Source organism: Buteo buteo, chromosome 8 (assembly GCF_964188355.1).
Source record: "Buteo buteo chromosome 8, bButBut1.hap1.1, whole genome shotgun sequence".
NCBI classification, from domain to species: domain Eukaryota; kingdom Metazoa; phylum Chordata; class Aves; order Accipitriformes; family Accipitridae; genus Buteo; species Buteo buteo.
Genome location: NC_134178.1, coordinates 39880801 through 39895904, shown reverse-complemented (window position 1 = coordinate 39895904; position 15104 = coordinate 39880801). Strand labels below are relative to the sequence as shown.

The following is a 15104-nucleotide window of genomic DNA, read 5'->3' as shown; positions in this document are numbered from 1 at the left end:
TTATAGAAGCAATACAAACTGTGCTGCTTGGGTTTTTTTTTAAATACTGAAATAATTATTTCATCATTTTCATGGAAAAGGGTATTTTCAAAGGACTGAGTGATAAATAACTTTGGAAGAACTTAAAAAAAAAAAAAGGATCAGGCTTAATAATATGGCAGTGTAAAAAGATAGAGATTAAGCTTTGCAGACTGTTGGCAAAGGCGAAGAGCACCTTTGGAAGACACCTGAACTCATGCTGGCTGAATACAGTGGATCCCATTAAGAAAAATACAGATTCTGACTTCTAGGATCTTCTCAGAGCAAGTTAGATGACACAAAAGGCAGTCCACAAAGACAGTCAGCTCAGAATTTTTCTGCTGCCAAAGCTACATCAAATCTTTGCACATTGTCATTAAAAGCTTTCACAGACAAATGCAGTTGCAAAACCAAGACACTTGAATTCAGTAATGCTATTTCTTTATGTCCTGGTTTTGGCTGGGATACAGTTAATTGTCTTCCTGGTAGCTGGTACAGTGCTATGTTTTGAAGAATGTTGATAACACACTGATGTTTTCAGTTTTTGCCAAGTAATGTTTAGACTAAGTCAAGGATTTTCAGTTTCTCGTGCCCACTCAGCAAGAAGGCTGGAGGGGCACAAGAAGTTGGGAGGGGACACAGCCAGGGCAGCTGACCCAAACTGGCCAAAGGGTATATTCCATGCCATGTGACGTCATGTTGAATATATAAACTGGGGGGAGTTGGCCTGAGTGGGGGGATCGCTGCTTCGGAACTAACTGTGCATTGGTCGGCAAGCGGTAAGCAATTGCATTGTGCATCACTTGTTTTGTATATTCCAATTATTTTTATTATTATTATCATTGTCATGTTATTATTGTTATTATTATTATATTCTTCCTTTCTGTTCTGTTAAGCTGTTCGTATCTCAACCCATGAGTTTTACCTTTTTTCTCCTGATTCTCACCCCCATCCCACTGGGGGGGGGGGGGGAAGTAAGTGAGCGGCTCCATGGTGCTTAGTTGCTGGCTAGGGTTAAATCACAACACTTTATATACAGCACATAATTTCATATATTCCCTTAGCTTTGTTTTTAGACTTCTTTGATCTATGTGGCAATATGCAGCAAAAATTCCTGTATTGCTTGGAAAATTTTGACTTCTGCATGTGGTGAGGGGAAAGAGTAGCAGCATAGACTATCATACTAAAGCCAAGAGACCCTCTCCTAACCAATCATGAGGGCTAAAATCTATTTACACTCTTAAAGTACGGGCAAACTTCAAAGTGCATTTTAAAAAGGGTTTGAGTTATTTCTGAAATCCCTAGGCACTTTGCAAAGGACCTGTTGTCTTGCAGAAAGACATAAATCTTACTTGTCCTAGTGCTAATGTGAAATTTCATAAACTGAGGTAATAAACTGGTTTCCAGTCTACTTTTTTTTTAATAGTCTGTCAGTTCTCAGAAGGATTCTGACTTGTCTGTTCTTTGTAATTTTCCATTCTGGAAACTAATGTATCAAGTGTGATTGCCCAAATAATGGGTATGTCTGCTTGTGTGCCAATAAGCGACGATGAAGAGGAGGATGAGCACAGATGGAGCAAAAGACTGCAGAGGCAGATCAAACTCAGCAAAAAGCAAAGCTTTTAGATTACGTTTGTGGTTTCATGTGTATGTGGCATATAAGATTACTGGAAAGCACTGTGTTTCATTGCAGTTGCTTCTTCTGGCTGCTGGTGTGCAAATTCCCAGTTGTTCTTTCTTTACTGAGCAATCTCCTGCTCTGGAGGTCTTATCCCAGCTTTTCTGTTAGATTGTTAATGCTGATTCCCCCTGTGACAGGAATTGCCTTGGTTGGTATGCCAGGTAGCTCAGCATGTCTTTCGTGGTCAAGGTTGGGGTTTTTTCAGTGCACAGCCCTCGAGAGTTTTCCAGGCTTAGTGCAAAACTAAGAGAGGCTAGAGCACAAGCCACTGCTTTAAGGATAAAAGTCTAGGATTAATCCTGGTCCCTAAAAAGGTGACCTACCCTGTCTGTCTCTGCGCTAAGGGGCAAAGCTAGTATTTGTTTTGGTGTTTGATGCACTTAAATTCCTCAAAGCTTTTGGGAAAGTCAGGCTAAGTCTTTCGGTTTTCATTTAAGGGCATTTGTTAGGACATATTTAAAATCTGCCACTGTCAATTATCTAAGTATCTCTTAAGCTTGTGGGTGTCATTTTGGTTTGTGTGGGGTTTTTTTTGTTGTTGTTTTTGTTTTTAAGAGGACAGATTATTTTATGGCTGTATTTCTTTAATGTCAGTGAGAGTTCAGACAAGCTCAGGGCATCTGATTAAAATTGTATGCTGAAAATGTTACTGTTCTTAGTCATCTACCCTAAAAATCCTGAGCCACAGTTTGACTGCAAGGAAGTAGTGTCCTGTCTGCATGCAGATCAACTTCTGAACTACTACAGTTTTCAGCCTAGTGTACTATGGTAAAGAGTGTATGTTTTGCAGCAGAAAATGGGAGCTGAGCTGTAGGTGATACAGATTCTCTCCTGGATGTTCTTCAACAGTTCAGCCCCTTCTGCAGGTTTGAAAATAGACTACATCATAAAAATGTTTTGAAGGAAGACGTGCATAGCTCAGGGATTTCTGAAACTGCTCTCATCTTTGAAAGTACAGTGGCTTCCCATTTCTCCCCCTCACAGAACTTAACTGTTGAGAAAAAATCATGTTTGATGCTAACGCAATTGTTGCTCTCTCTTACCCTTCCTTCACTTCCCTGTTTCTGCAGCTGATATTACTGGAACAATGTGCTTTCACTTATTTTTACTGTTCCATTTTGCAATCAAGAACCACCAGAATATGCACAAAAATTAAGTGTGATGAATCCAAGTGTTCAAAGTTATTTGGCTGTCAGCATCAGGACAAAAGGATGCAAGAGTGTAGAATTGCACTGTTCTGTGCTTTGAATTTAGTTAATTCATTATTCTGAAATTAGTTTACGGTGAGATGAGGTCTGCCTCACAATAGCAGAAATATAAAGTCAACCTTAAAGCTTCTCTCTTCTCTGACTAGTGTTTTTGTTATGATGTTTCTTGATCTCAGGGTTCTAACAAAATCCTTTAAAAGTGTGTTTAACAAGAGAGCATGAGACAGACTGGAGTTTAAAATCTATATTCTGCTTATGACAGGTACTCTTCAGCTGGCATCTGGAGTGGTTGTATTACTTCAGTACTATGAATCTTTTGATCAGCTTCCTGAGGACTGGGGTCTCTTTGACAGACGAAAACCTACAGTCTTGGAGTCCCACAGTTTTAGTGACCTAGCGATGCTGCTGAGGGGTCACAAAAGGAAAACACTGCCTATGGAATTTGGACTACGTCAGGTTTGCTTTTCTTAGGTATGTGGCTTTTTGCAGATTCTTCCAGATGTGTAGCTAACTAAATAATTACTTTTTCTGGACTGCCCACAATTATTTTTATTTAAGCCCGTATATCTCACTGATAAATTATGCTTTTTCAACTTAGAAGCCTTTATTTTGTGGGTTTCTGTTTCTTCTTCATGCACATCTGGGTCTTTCTGCTCTTTTTTGCATCAGATATCTCCTGTCCTATTCCTTTCTAGCTCCAGATTTTCTTACACCAGATCTATGACTGTCTCCTCATATCAGTCTCCTAGTGGCAGCTTTGCAGTCTTTTTTGCGGAGAGTGCTTTTGTATGCACTCTGCTCGCGGCGCGATGGCACCGAGGGCGGGCGGCGGCCCCAAAGGCGGCTCTTGGGGCTCAGCGGGGGGGGCACCGCCCGCACCCCGCTCCTCGTTAGTATAGTGGTGAGTATCCCCGCCTGTCACGCGGGAGACCGGGGTTCGATTCCCCGACGGGGAGGAGGCGTCGCCTTTTACCCCCGAGGAGCGCTCCTGCTCCTCCTCCTCCCACCGCAGCCCCGTCCGCGGCGTGGGCGTGAGGGAGGGAGACGATCGGGAGCTGCTCTGGGGCGTCGGCGTCCGTGTTCCCGCGGGCGGGAGCCGCTTGGGGAGCGGAAGGGGAAAGCGTGGCGGGTCGTTTCCGTGGGACTGCCCCCCCTGCCGGGAGGCGTGAGTCCGTGTGCGGCCCTGCCGAGCCGCTCCGTGCCGCCGGTGAACGCCGCCCGCGGACCGGAGGAGGGGGGCGCAGACAAAACAGAATTTTGAAAGTGTCCATTTTAGCAATTACCGTCACCCCGGTTAATGTCCCTCCCTGCTGCTCTGCCAGAGCTCCCTGAAACGTCCCGCCGACGCGGCTTTTAAAAACACCGGGCGCGGTAACGCTGCGGGTGCGGCGACCGCGGGGGCAGCTCCCGGCAGCGCTTCCAGCCGCGGCGTGTCCGTGGGAGGGCGTGGACGCGCAAGACGCCGCGCAGATTGGCCGGTTAGCTCAGTTGGTTAGAGCGTGGTGCTAATAACGCCAAGGTCGCGGGTTCGATCCCCGTACGGGCCATTCTTTGTTTTTTTCTTTTGGAGGTGAGGCGATCGCTGGCTTTTACTGAATGTTCTTTATTTTATTTTAGAGGAGGACGTATGAACACGGTAGCCCCCAAAGGGAAACTTGACTTCGGCGATCAGAGGGCAGCGAGTGTGAGCGGGCCTGGCGGGGCGCCAGGCCAGCCGCCACCCGCAGGCCAGAAACCCGCCAAAGGCGACGTCGTACCACGTCCTGGCGGGAAGCTGGCCCGCCGCTACACCGCTCCTCGTTAGTATAGTGGTGAGTATCCCCGCCTGTCACGCGGGAGACCGGGGTTCGATTCCCCGACGGGGAGGTGTTGCTTTTTCCGGGGAGGGGATAGGACCTGCTGCCCTTGCTTTTCCCCGCGGCGTCCCCGACGAGGTTCATGCCGGGGAATAAGGAACAATCAGCCCAGGGCTGGGAGCAGCATGAAGTTCTATTGGGAGGAGCTCGGGTCAACACCCAACAGCTTCCTGAGCTGCCCCTGACCTCCCTGGCAAAGACGACTGGCCCGAGGCAGGTTGTTATCCTGTCTAGATCACAACCGAGATGCACAGTGCTGAAAGGTTTTCTCCTCAAAATAGACAGCCAGCCTTCTCTCATCAGGTGAGACTAGGACCCCACCCCAGAATCTCCTAGTCACTGATCAGTCAAGTCATGCTGCTGCAATACATCTGAAAACACCCCCCCCCCCGCAAACCAAAGTCAATGTGAATAGCATGAAAATGTATGTGATTAAGTACCACCTTTTCCACAACTTCCTGAAAGCAGGGTTTAAGGTTTAAAATCATACCCAATATTCCCTTTATTCTTTTAAAAAAAATATATCTAAAACATCCCAACATGTTCCAAGAGTAAGCAGTGCTATTTAGGCACAGATAATGCTTTCATTCCACTGGGAAAACACTTCACAGTAGTTTTACCATATTGCAGTCAAACAAATCAGGTGAGGGAGTTCTTAAGCATGCACAGTAGTCCTGTGAGGGTGTCAGCAGTCCTTCACAAGGCAACATCAACAGGGTGATAACATTAGCTGATCAATCTTAAAGAATGAGTTCACATATTTGCAAGTTACAAGTCTACAGCATTATTAAGGCACCAGGTAAGAGTATAAATAGCTATACTAAGACGCCATGCAACAGCAGTTTGAATGAGCTGGTTTGCAGGCGTTCCTGTTCTTTCATAATGGCTCAGTGTAAGCAATCCATCTTGTTCACAATCCGTGTCAGTGCACCCAGTCTTTGGGATTGCGCAGAACCTCCAGGATTTCTGCTTCTCTCGAGCTCTCTGGAGGGGTGTGCATGTACTCCCACCTGCAGGGAGAGGGGAAACTCACTCAGACTGCTCAGCTGGCAATGACCTCTCCCACACCAGGCTACATTTGGACTTTAGTTGCCTTTTCTCAGGATGCACAGCTACATACACAGTTGGCACTCTAGGATCAGGTGACAATACAGCTACAAGTGATTAAGTTCAGTAAAAACAAATAATACAGGAATAAACAGGAGAAATGTTAGCTCAATCTTCTTCCCAACTTCTGGAAAGGCTGAAAGAACAAAGAAAAAGGAAAGAGCAGTGCCCCCTACCCCACAATGTATGCAGGTTTATTTGCAAAGATCTGTCTCTTGTGACACACTAGTATCATGAGGAAGACGAGCAAAAAAAGGAACCCAGACAATTCTGACAGTGAGGACACGAGACCTAGTTTTTCCAGAAGCTGGACTGGAAGCCCTACAAGTCCTTGCTGAATCTTAGTTTTAAAAACAAAGGTGATGAGACTACTATTTATTGAAAAGGCAGTTAAAAGGGTCATCACAGAGGAAGAAAAGTGTCAGCAGTCACAAACGGATGAGTACAACCTTTTTCCTTTCCCCCCCCCCCCCCAGGAAGGACCCATTCATGCTGTGAAGTGAGCTATTTATTTTGACGAAAACAAGCAAAACCAGATCATCCCAGCAATGAAATCAAAAGATAGGACCACGCTACACCACCAGGTCAGGGACACATCTAGTGTTGGGAGCGGGATGAAGCTACATGGTGAGAACATGAGTGCCTTCATGCTTAAGGGATAGCAGGCAAAGGTCAGTTTTCCTAGTGGAAGGAGGTCACTAATGAAGTTTATGAAGTTCATGATAGGGCCTGTGCTATTCAGCATATCTAAAAGCAACCTAAAAAGGGGAGTAAATAGTAAGTGACAGAGTTTGCTGATATTGCAAGATTAAGCAAGATAGGTCAAAACCTAAAAAGGCAGTTGAAAAGAGTAAATATCGAGCCAAGCAACTGAGCAATAAAATGGTGGGTGAAATTCACTGTTGACTGATCTGAAGGGATGCACACAGAAAAAAGTTACATACACATTGAGAGACTGAGTTAACTTTTATTGCCCAGAAAAGATCTTGGCATCATAACAATTCTACGAAAAAGCCAGCTCAATGCTTAGCAGCAGTCAAAACCAGCAAACAGCATATTAGGATTATGAAAGGAATAATGAACTAAAACATCATTATGCCACTGTATGAGTCAGCAGCACACCTGCATCTTGGATACACATATGTAGCTTATGTTGTATGTTCCTTATCCCCCAGTTCAGGAAGGGCATAGAAAACTTAAGCCTAGAGAAAGTAGCAAATGTAATCAACAATATGGAACAGCTACTGTACAAAAATTAAAATGAGTGGGACTCATCAGCCTGGAAAACAAGGAAAAAACCAGAAGCAAGTAAAGTAAGAACTTATGGAGAAAATGAACAGGAAGAAAATCTGGTTACTCACTGAAAAGTCGAATGAAGTCATCAGGTGCAAGTAGAGAACAAAGAGGCACTTTTTCATACAACACACAGCTAAACTGTGGAAGTCCTTGCCACAGGCTTGTCAGGACTGCCAGAAGCTCACATGGTTTCAAAGAGGTACTAAACAAAAACCCATGAAGCGAGGAGGGAAAAATCTATCAAGAGGTACTAAGCCCAAAAAACACAACTTTTTTTTGTCAGAAAATATCTAGGCCACACATTAGTGGCAATTGGGCGAGTGTAGCAGACCAGAGAAGCATCTGCACATATTTGGCCAGTTCTTGGATCAGGCATGAACTAACCGCTGTTAAAGAGACTGGACACCAGGACAGACCTTTGATTTAATCCTACGAAGTATTTTAACAAGAACAGTGCCTACCTGCAACTCCACATAACTATGCCCTTACCTTGCAGTCAATGGCAGAGACATAAGAATGCTTTCAATTCTTGATCCTGGTGTCAGGAGGCCAAACTTCGTACCTCTGTCATAAACCAAATTGAACTCTACATACCTATGGGGAGTGAAAAGATGCAACAGAAAAAACAAGTCCATTATCAGAAGTTGGTTGTGCCTCTTCAACTGGCAGACATCAAACAAAACCAGCCTGTCTTTCTGCTGTGTTGGGTGTCAGAATGAACCCTGTTTTGGGGCCAGCTGTTCTCTAGCATCCTCTGTATAGGAATGCAGGTGTGACCTTGCCACTCCACAAAGCATCGGATATAATGACCTTAGCTAACAAACTAGAGCAGACAAACTATTCAAAGGAGAGCATTCTGCATGGTGCTCTACTAGCTTACTTCTCCCAGGCCTCAACCCTGCTGGCAAGCTTGACACCAAGTTTAGCTTGGTTATGCTAGTACTCTTTTGTATGGTGGTGTCAGACATTAAAAGGGGCCTTAAAGGAACTGGAAATGACCACAGGAAAACCTACTGTGCAGTCCTCCATGTTGAAGGACACATAAGCAGCAGGGTCAGAACAAGATTTTCTGTTTCTTGGGGAGATCTGGAAAGCAGCAGAAGTCACACACCTTCAGAGTACTGACTGGGACTTTTAAATGCCAGAATAGATGATTTTATGCCCCCAGCGTAGGAACAAAGCAGTGACAGTTCAGCAGGGGTTATCGTAATAACCAGTACTGAGGTATTAGTACTTAACAGAGGTACAGGAAGGGAGGAGCTGTTATCTATTTGCAGAAATGGAGAGCTTTACCTAGTCCAATAACCTGCAAACAGATCCAGGGAAATAAGCAGGCCTCGTGAGGTGGTCCTGGCTGCAGCTTAAAGAAGCTATTCCCCCTTATTAAATCACATCCACAGACTGCATCCTAAAAGCCCAACACTCCCAACAGTCCCACCAAATTAAGCATATACGCTTATTTGAGTAACTGCTGCCGACTAGTGATCTAAACTTGAACGCTTAAGCCTTCTCTATGCCACTCTCACAGATTGCTCTGCAGAAGAGGCAGAAACTAAAGACCCCCTGGTTCTGCACAAAGCACATGTATGCTCATTTCTCCATATGCTTACACAATCACAGGACATAGAGGAAGAGTACAACCATATCTGCCAATGTACTTAAGCTTTTGCAGCATTAACAGTTCACATTAACAAGCATCCTCCAAAGTCTTTTAAGTTACAGTGACTTTGGACCATGCCAGAAAAACAGAACCCCTCTGTATCTTTATTCCTTTACAAACAATACACTGTGTCCTCATTTCAATGCCAAGATCAGATGGAATAAATATGTATGTAAGAAGCTGAAAAGTACTCTTGGGTACAGTTATTTCATGACTTTCTGGGGTTTAGCTTCATTACTGAATAGGAAGCATGACTCCCTCATCCCTTTTATGCTCCTCATGTCACAGGGCAGTCCTATATCCTGTATCATTGGGCTGCAGGAGAGGGCAGGATTCAGGACACCAGGCACACATGTACGCATCCCTTTGCCTGTTAAAAAGCAGCAGCTTCTCATGGGTTTTGAAGGAGTTGGAGAGAAACTGTGACATTTTGTATGGGTTGCTTGTGCTGCAGCATGAGAGAGTGGGAGATACAGATGAGGGTGTGCTAGTACCTTTGCACCCTCCTCGGCAATCTAGCATTGGATTTCAAAATTAATTCTGTGCATAAAAATGTTGAAATTCTCTGGTGAGCTTTAGAGCACTCACCCAAACTTAGCCCATACCACAACAGGACATAAACCTGCAATCATGAAGAACTACCTCATTTTTTTTCTCGCCAGCATAATCCACCTCCCATGTATTCTTTTGCTCCTTCAGTACTCACCGTCCTCTCCGAAGCTGCTGCCATAGCTTCTCCTCTGGTGTGAAGGAGTCATGGCAGTGCCTTTTCACAATGGGAACATAACAAGGAACAACAGCTTTGGCACAGCTCTTCACAAACTGGAATACTTCCTCCTTGGAGGGAGAGTCCACATCGTCAAAGAATATGCCTCCAATCCCTCTTCGCTCACCACGGTGCTTGATATAGAAGTAGTCATCACACCTAGAAGCAGCAGCAGACTATTATTAATATCATCCACAATATTCAAAGAAATGAACAGAACTCCATACAGCTATGTGGCACAAGACGGCACTAGTGAAATATTGACCAGAAGTCAGTTCCTGCAGTGCCGGGTGCCCCACTGTTTCACTGAGACTTGAGAGCCAGGATGGTACAGCACCATCTGGAAAGTACTCCTGCATTCACTTACAGTAAAAGCTCTGATTAAACAGTCTCTGCAACAGTCACTGAACACTTAACACTCAAACACCATAGCAGATGCTTCCACGTAGAGTGAGCAAATCCATATCCTCTACCTATACAGAGGAGGGACACCTGATTTCAAAACTTCACCTTAAGGGCTGCTTCTAGATTTCATTCGCAGAATTATATGTAGATCCCAAATTATTCGTACAGTTTTCAGATGAACTCAAAATAAACTTGGAAGAGATCTTTACTCTTTTTGCCATTCTAGTAAAATAATTGATTTTCTGCATCAAAACTAAAAGAATCTAAAAACCCAAGACCAGATAAGAAAGCCACTGTCACTTAAGGAAAAATCGAAAACGAGGCAGCCTTCCTTGGAAAAAGGCTTTTTAATAGATAAACTTGGAAGACAGAGTCATTCTAGCAGTGGCTTTTCATGGCTCATGTTCAAGTTTACGAAGGAGTAAGTGCAGCTTATCCTACAATAGGGAGGCAATTAATCTCTTTTGTATTTACTGGGAGTATGTAGGTGTGCAATCACTATAAATTAGCTGATTCACTGTATCCACACCCTATCTTGCTTATAGTTGCTTGCTGGAGCAGCTATGCCCTGCAAGTCTTCACGTGGGGGAGAAATGGAAGGGAAGTAGGAAGCAGAAACCATCAACAGCAAGGAAACCTTGCCTTCCTTTAGGACTAGTTTTCCATACATGTATCCATCCACAGTCACTGTTCTCAAGCAATATAAATGGCATGGCCATAGCAGGAGAGATGTGGAGATGTAACAGATAACCTAAGGTATTTTTTTATCACTGGGATGATCAGCTTTTTTATTTTATGGCAGCAGGAAGAGTTAGGAAAAAAGGCTGAGTCAGAAATGCAGAAGAGAACAAACCTGATGGAAGTCTTAAAGCTAAAGCTACATCAGGAAGACAGCATGGTAAATGTAACAAGAGCTTTTATGTTTGAGAAGTTGGGAAAAGGGGCAACGCTAATTAGTAGAAGCTCAGAGGAGATTGACACTGCTCTGGCAATGAGGACCGCATGCCCCTACACAGCTGCTGCTTACAGGAACACTCATGCTGGGACTGAGAAAACTGCCTTTGTACATGGGATACAGTTAGTCCTGCCCTGAGCTCTCTCAGACTAAGAACAGGAGTCCTTCTCTGCGAGCCCCTGCAGCCAGCATTGCTAGCCTACTTATGCTGCAAACAACCTGACCAGTAAGGCAGACACCGAACTACCATGTAAAAATTCCTCAGAGAGCAAGACTGTAGTCTTAAGGTTGTAAGATGTGCTTCTCTACTAATTGGTTGCCACCCGAGCTACAACACCCACTTTATCTCCTGTCCTCAGACAAGACCTGGTAGCTTACAAAAGGGTAACCCCTCCTTCCTGGATACTACAGCTTGTTGTAGATAGGATTATCAGACACAGAGCAGCAAGCCCCCACTGAACAGAGGAGAATCCCATCACTTTTATCTCTCAGCTCAAGAAGAACATTCAAAGTTTGCATCTTTAGAGAATACGTTGTTGAACTCTCAGTGAATGTGTCACTGGAAAAAAAGTACAGCTCCATCAAAATTATGAACCTTCTACATCAAGGACAAGCTCTTTTACCTAACTGGCAAAAAAAAAAAAAAAAAAAAAATTCATGGAGGTCAGAGTGAAGGCAGAAAAAACTGGAGTGGGATTTTCAGAACAGCAGCGCTGGCCCAAGAGCTCACACTAAAATCATGCACATTTACCATGAGTTCACTGTAAGGAGAATTTATGCAAGTCCATGGGGCAAAAGTCTTGCCCTAGTTTAACACCAGAGGCTAAAAAGAATTTTTAAGTTGCCTAGTGAAGTCTGTGGCTTACACAATCTTGTAGAGTCAGCTTGGTTTTTATTTGGGCCATAGACTTACAATCCTAGTTGTCAGCCCTCTGATTTGAAAAACTCAGGCCTCTGTAAATAAGAGATTGTTTTAGACTACATTTTGTCCCAGTACACATCTGCTTATTTTCATTAGGGTTTGCTGATACTTTTCAAAAGACAGCAGAACCTTCTGTTCCTAGAGTACACTTAAGTCGCAATACCCAGTGCCTGCTGCCTTCTGCTCCCACAAAAGGAACCCAAGCACATCTCTCCCCACATACCATTTCTTGTACTTGGGATACAGCTTCAGATCATGCTTGTCACAGGCTTCTTTTAGAGTCTTGTGAAAATGAACGGCATCCTCTTCATTCAAGTAAGTTGGCGTGAGGTCCGTCCCACCACCAAACCACCACTGTTTAGTTCCTATAGGAGAGAGGCACACAGCAACATTTTCCTTTTAAACTTCCAAACGGCAATATGTTACTACTGATTCACCAAGAACTAACAACTACTTTTAAAATACAAACCAAAATCACTATTCAGTGGTGTCCCTAAACCTCAAACATGAAAAATTTGAGCTCGAGGTAGTGCAATAACCAGTGAATTCAGGAAAACATGAAACAAACTTCAAAGGAGTGAAAACCATTTGTTCAGTATTTTGGACGACTGACCCTGACTACAGGAGATCAATTTCACAAGATGGGCTGGCAACTCCTATTCAAGAATCCAGAAACATTTTACTGCATGCCAAAGAAAGGGAACATCATTATTAAAGCCAGGGAAGTAATTGGCTAGAAATGACCCATAATGCTCTGGCAAAATAACTGAAAGAAAACTCTCTTTGAGCTTCTGACAGTACATACACTGTCCCAAGGTACAGATGGCCTCTCAGCGTTTCACCACCTAGCCTGGAGCCCTGCTTCTGACAGCGGCAAGTTGCAGAAACTCAGATAAAAAAGGCACAATGCAGTTAGAGAGTGATGTTTCTGACAGTACACCCCCCCAGCTTCTGAGACAAAGGTACATCCTGACCAGAATGCTTATCAGTCCTTCACAGACCTTTCTTCTATTAATTCTAGAGTTGCTTCTTTTAATATGTTTTACATATATTTATAACCTCCTACATTTTAACTTAAATCAGAAACCCCTTTACCAGATGCACACATCACACCAATTTTACAAATGCATAAACGAAGAGATTAAGAGATCCGGTGCTACAGAACAGACTCTTGGCACAGCTGGGAACAAACCTGGACCAGCCCTTAACCTCTTACCCTAGCCATGTGTTCACACTTCCTTCACGTGGAGTCAGGCATTTTGTACATACTTCATCAGATTAAAATTCTTACCGTCCGCTTCTTCAATTTCAAAGTATCTGTAATTGAAGTGCATGGTTGGAACATGAGGGTTCTTTGGATGGATAACAGAGCTCACACCCATGGCGCAAAAAGGCAGTTTCCCTAGATAAGAAGAGGCACGAAAAGAAGCCGTCAGTTCTTCAAATAATCTATTATCATTTAAGGAACATCACAATTTTTCCTTAGGTTCCAAGCTACTGTTCCACTACAAGAAAATTTCTCATGTTGGGTCACCCTAATTATTGATCAATGGGCAATTTACTTCTCATCCACACACTTCTGTGCACCTAACTAAAAGCTTTTTTCTTGTACTTGTCCTAAAACGCAACGGTATGTTACAGCACCCATTAGATGAAGACTACTTAAAATGTAAGGCCCTGCTAAGGCTTTCCACCACTCCCAGTCCTCACAGTTACCCTTTGCTACGCAAACGTGGGTTGAATCCTCTTTAGCCTTTGGGTATTTTTGGTTCCTTCCCTCCACCTCTTTGGTACGTAACTCCTGCGCTGTTTCACTGTTGCGCTACAGCATCGTTATTGAGAAACAACCTGCGCCTACAGCACATTGCTTAAAGCAGCAAGACAGAGGGAGAAGCACTCCGATACCTAGATTTTTAGGGACATGAAACTCCACCTGCCAGGCTTACTGCTTAGAAACCACCATGACACAAACGACACCTTCCCTTGAGCGTTGAACCGTCCGGCCTTCCTCACGTTCTGCTCAAGGGCCAGGCTGCTCTCAGAGAACCCGCACGGGAACGGTGGGGTGAAGGCGTCCCCGTCCCCTACCCCCCTCTGCCCGCCGGCCACCTTACCGTCTTTGGCTTTCAGAGACTTCCCCCTGCTTCGCATCTGCCGCGCCGCCTCCTCGGACAGGAGCCCGAACACCACGGACACGTTCACACCCGCCTTCTCGAAGACCTCGCCGTCCTGCAGCACGCAGCTGATGCCGCCTCCGCCTGCCAACGAACGCCAGGCTCATCCCGCGCCGGGGCCGGGGCCGGGACCGGGGCCGGGGCGGCCGCCGCCCCCGCGGCGTGCCCGAGCCCGGGGTGCCCCCCGCGGTCCCCCCGTACCTTCCTTCCGCTCCCAGGTGTCGACGGCGAAGGCGGCGCCGGGGTCCAGCGCGGCCAGGGCGCGGCACACCTCCCCTTGCGTCTCCATGATGAGCAGCTCCATGCGGCTCCGCAGCTCCCGCCGCCGCCGCCGCAGCTCCCGCAGCCCGCTCACCGGCGGCGCCATGAACCGCCGCCGCAGCTCCTCCTCCTCCTTCTCGTCCTCCTCGGACGCCGCCATGGCGGCCTGCTGCCGCCGCCACAACCCCAGCCCCAGCCCGCCCAGCGCCCCCGCCGCCGCCAGCGCCGCCCGCCGACCCCCCCGGCCCGCCGCCGCCGCTGCCGCCCCCGGCGGCGCGGAGCCCAGCGCCCGGCGGCCCGCCGCGGCGGCGAGAGCGAGGGCGGGCGGGCTGCGGGCGGCCCCGCGGAGCAGCTGCGCGGCCGCCGCCATGACGGGCACTAGAGCCGCACTAACCGGCGGGGCGGGCCGGGCCGGGCCGAGCCGAGCGGGGGCCGGGCCGAGGCGGGGCCGCTCCGCTCCGCGCGGTATATAAACATGTGTTTATGGCCGTGGAGATAGGGTCTGGCTCTGCGCAGGGGAGTTCGTCCCGGGTGGGTGCCCCCGCAGCTGGGTTGGCGCCCGGCTGCCCGCCCCGTGTGGGTGCTGCGGCTGGGAGACGCATCGGTGGAGGGAGCGCTCGGGCGCCGCGGCCCGCCCGGTGCGGCCTTGGGCGAGGGGGCTGCTGTCCTTGCGCCCGTAAAACGTTTCAGCGTACTGGTGTCGAATAACCCGGCTTCGTCGATACAGCTTGCTTGAGGCTGCAGGGTCGCTGTGTGAGTGAAGGCTTGCACAGGGCCAGGCATGGCTGGAATAGG

The 15104-nt window shown here is 46.5% G+C and overlaps 1 protein-coding gene and 3 non-coding genes across 6 annotated transcripts; 3 read left to right on the top strand and 1 right to left on the bottom strand.

The window, feature by feature from the left end:
• The first annotated feature begins 3791 nt into the window (after nucleotides 1-3791).
• On the top strand, nucleotides 3792-3863 carry TRNAD-GUC (transfer RNA aspartic acid (anticodon GUC)). Its single transcript has one exon. It is a non-coding gene; the product is annotated as a tRNA-Asp (tRNA).
• Nucleotides 3864-4380: 517 nt separating this feature from the next.
• On the top strand, nucleotides 4381-4454 carry TRNAI-AAU (transfer RNA isoleucine (anticodon AAU)). Its single transcript has one exon. It is a non-coding gene; the product is annotated as a tRNA-Ile (tRNA).
• Nucleotides 4455-4701: 247 nt separating this feature from the next.
• Nucleotides 4702-4773, top strand: TRNAD-GUC (transfer RNA aspartic acid (anticodon GUC)). Its single transcript has one exon. It is a non-coding gene; the product is annotated as a tRNA-Asp (tRNA).
• A 449-nt stretch (nucleotides 4774-5222) lies between these two features.
• On the bottom strand, nucleotides 5223-14829 carry CPOX (coproporphyrinogen oxidase). Of its 3 annotated transcripts, XM_075034276.1 has the most exons (8): nucleotides 14250-14829; nucleotides 13989-14132; nucleotides 13166-13276; nucleotides 12098-12239; nucleotides 9533-9751; nucleotides 7656-7760; nucleotides 7232-7368; nucleotides 6044-7149 (listed from the first exon to the last, which is right to left on the bottom strand). In XM_075034276.1, the coding sequence occupies exons 1-8, from the start codon at nucleotides 14677-14679 to the stop codon at nucleotides 7145-7147; spliced, it is 1293 nt and encodes a 430-aa protein (XP_074890377.1). In that variant the 5' UTR covers nucleotides 14680-14829; the 3' UTR covers nucleotides 6044-7144. The 3 variants fall into 3 exon arrangements, with proteins under 3 accessions (XP_074890378.1, XP_074890377.1, XP_074890376.1); XM_075034277.1 differs by lacking the exons at nucleotides 6044-7149; nucleotides 7232-7368 and adding an exon at nucleotides 5223-5773 and having other exon boundaries at nucleotides 14250-14813; XM_075034275.1 differs by having other exon boundaries at nucleotides 6044-7368.
• Between the last annotated feature and the right edge of the window lie 275 nt (nucleotides 14830-15104).

Bases quoted from the DNA above. Each gene is read 5' to 3' on its own strand.
- CPOX (XM_075034275.1), bottom strand. From the start codon at position 14,679: ATGGCGGCGGCCGCGCAGCTGCTCCGCGGGGCCGCCCGCAGCCCGCCC. The intron at 13,277-13,988 runs GTAAGGTGGCCG...CTTCTTATCTAG, and splicing joins GTCTCTGAAAGCCAAAGACG to GGAAACTGCCTTTTTGCGCC. The intron at 7,369-7,655 runs GTAAGGGCATAG...GTTTTTGTTTAG, and splicing joins TCTCTGCCATTGACTGCAAG to TACCTCTTTGAAACCATGTG.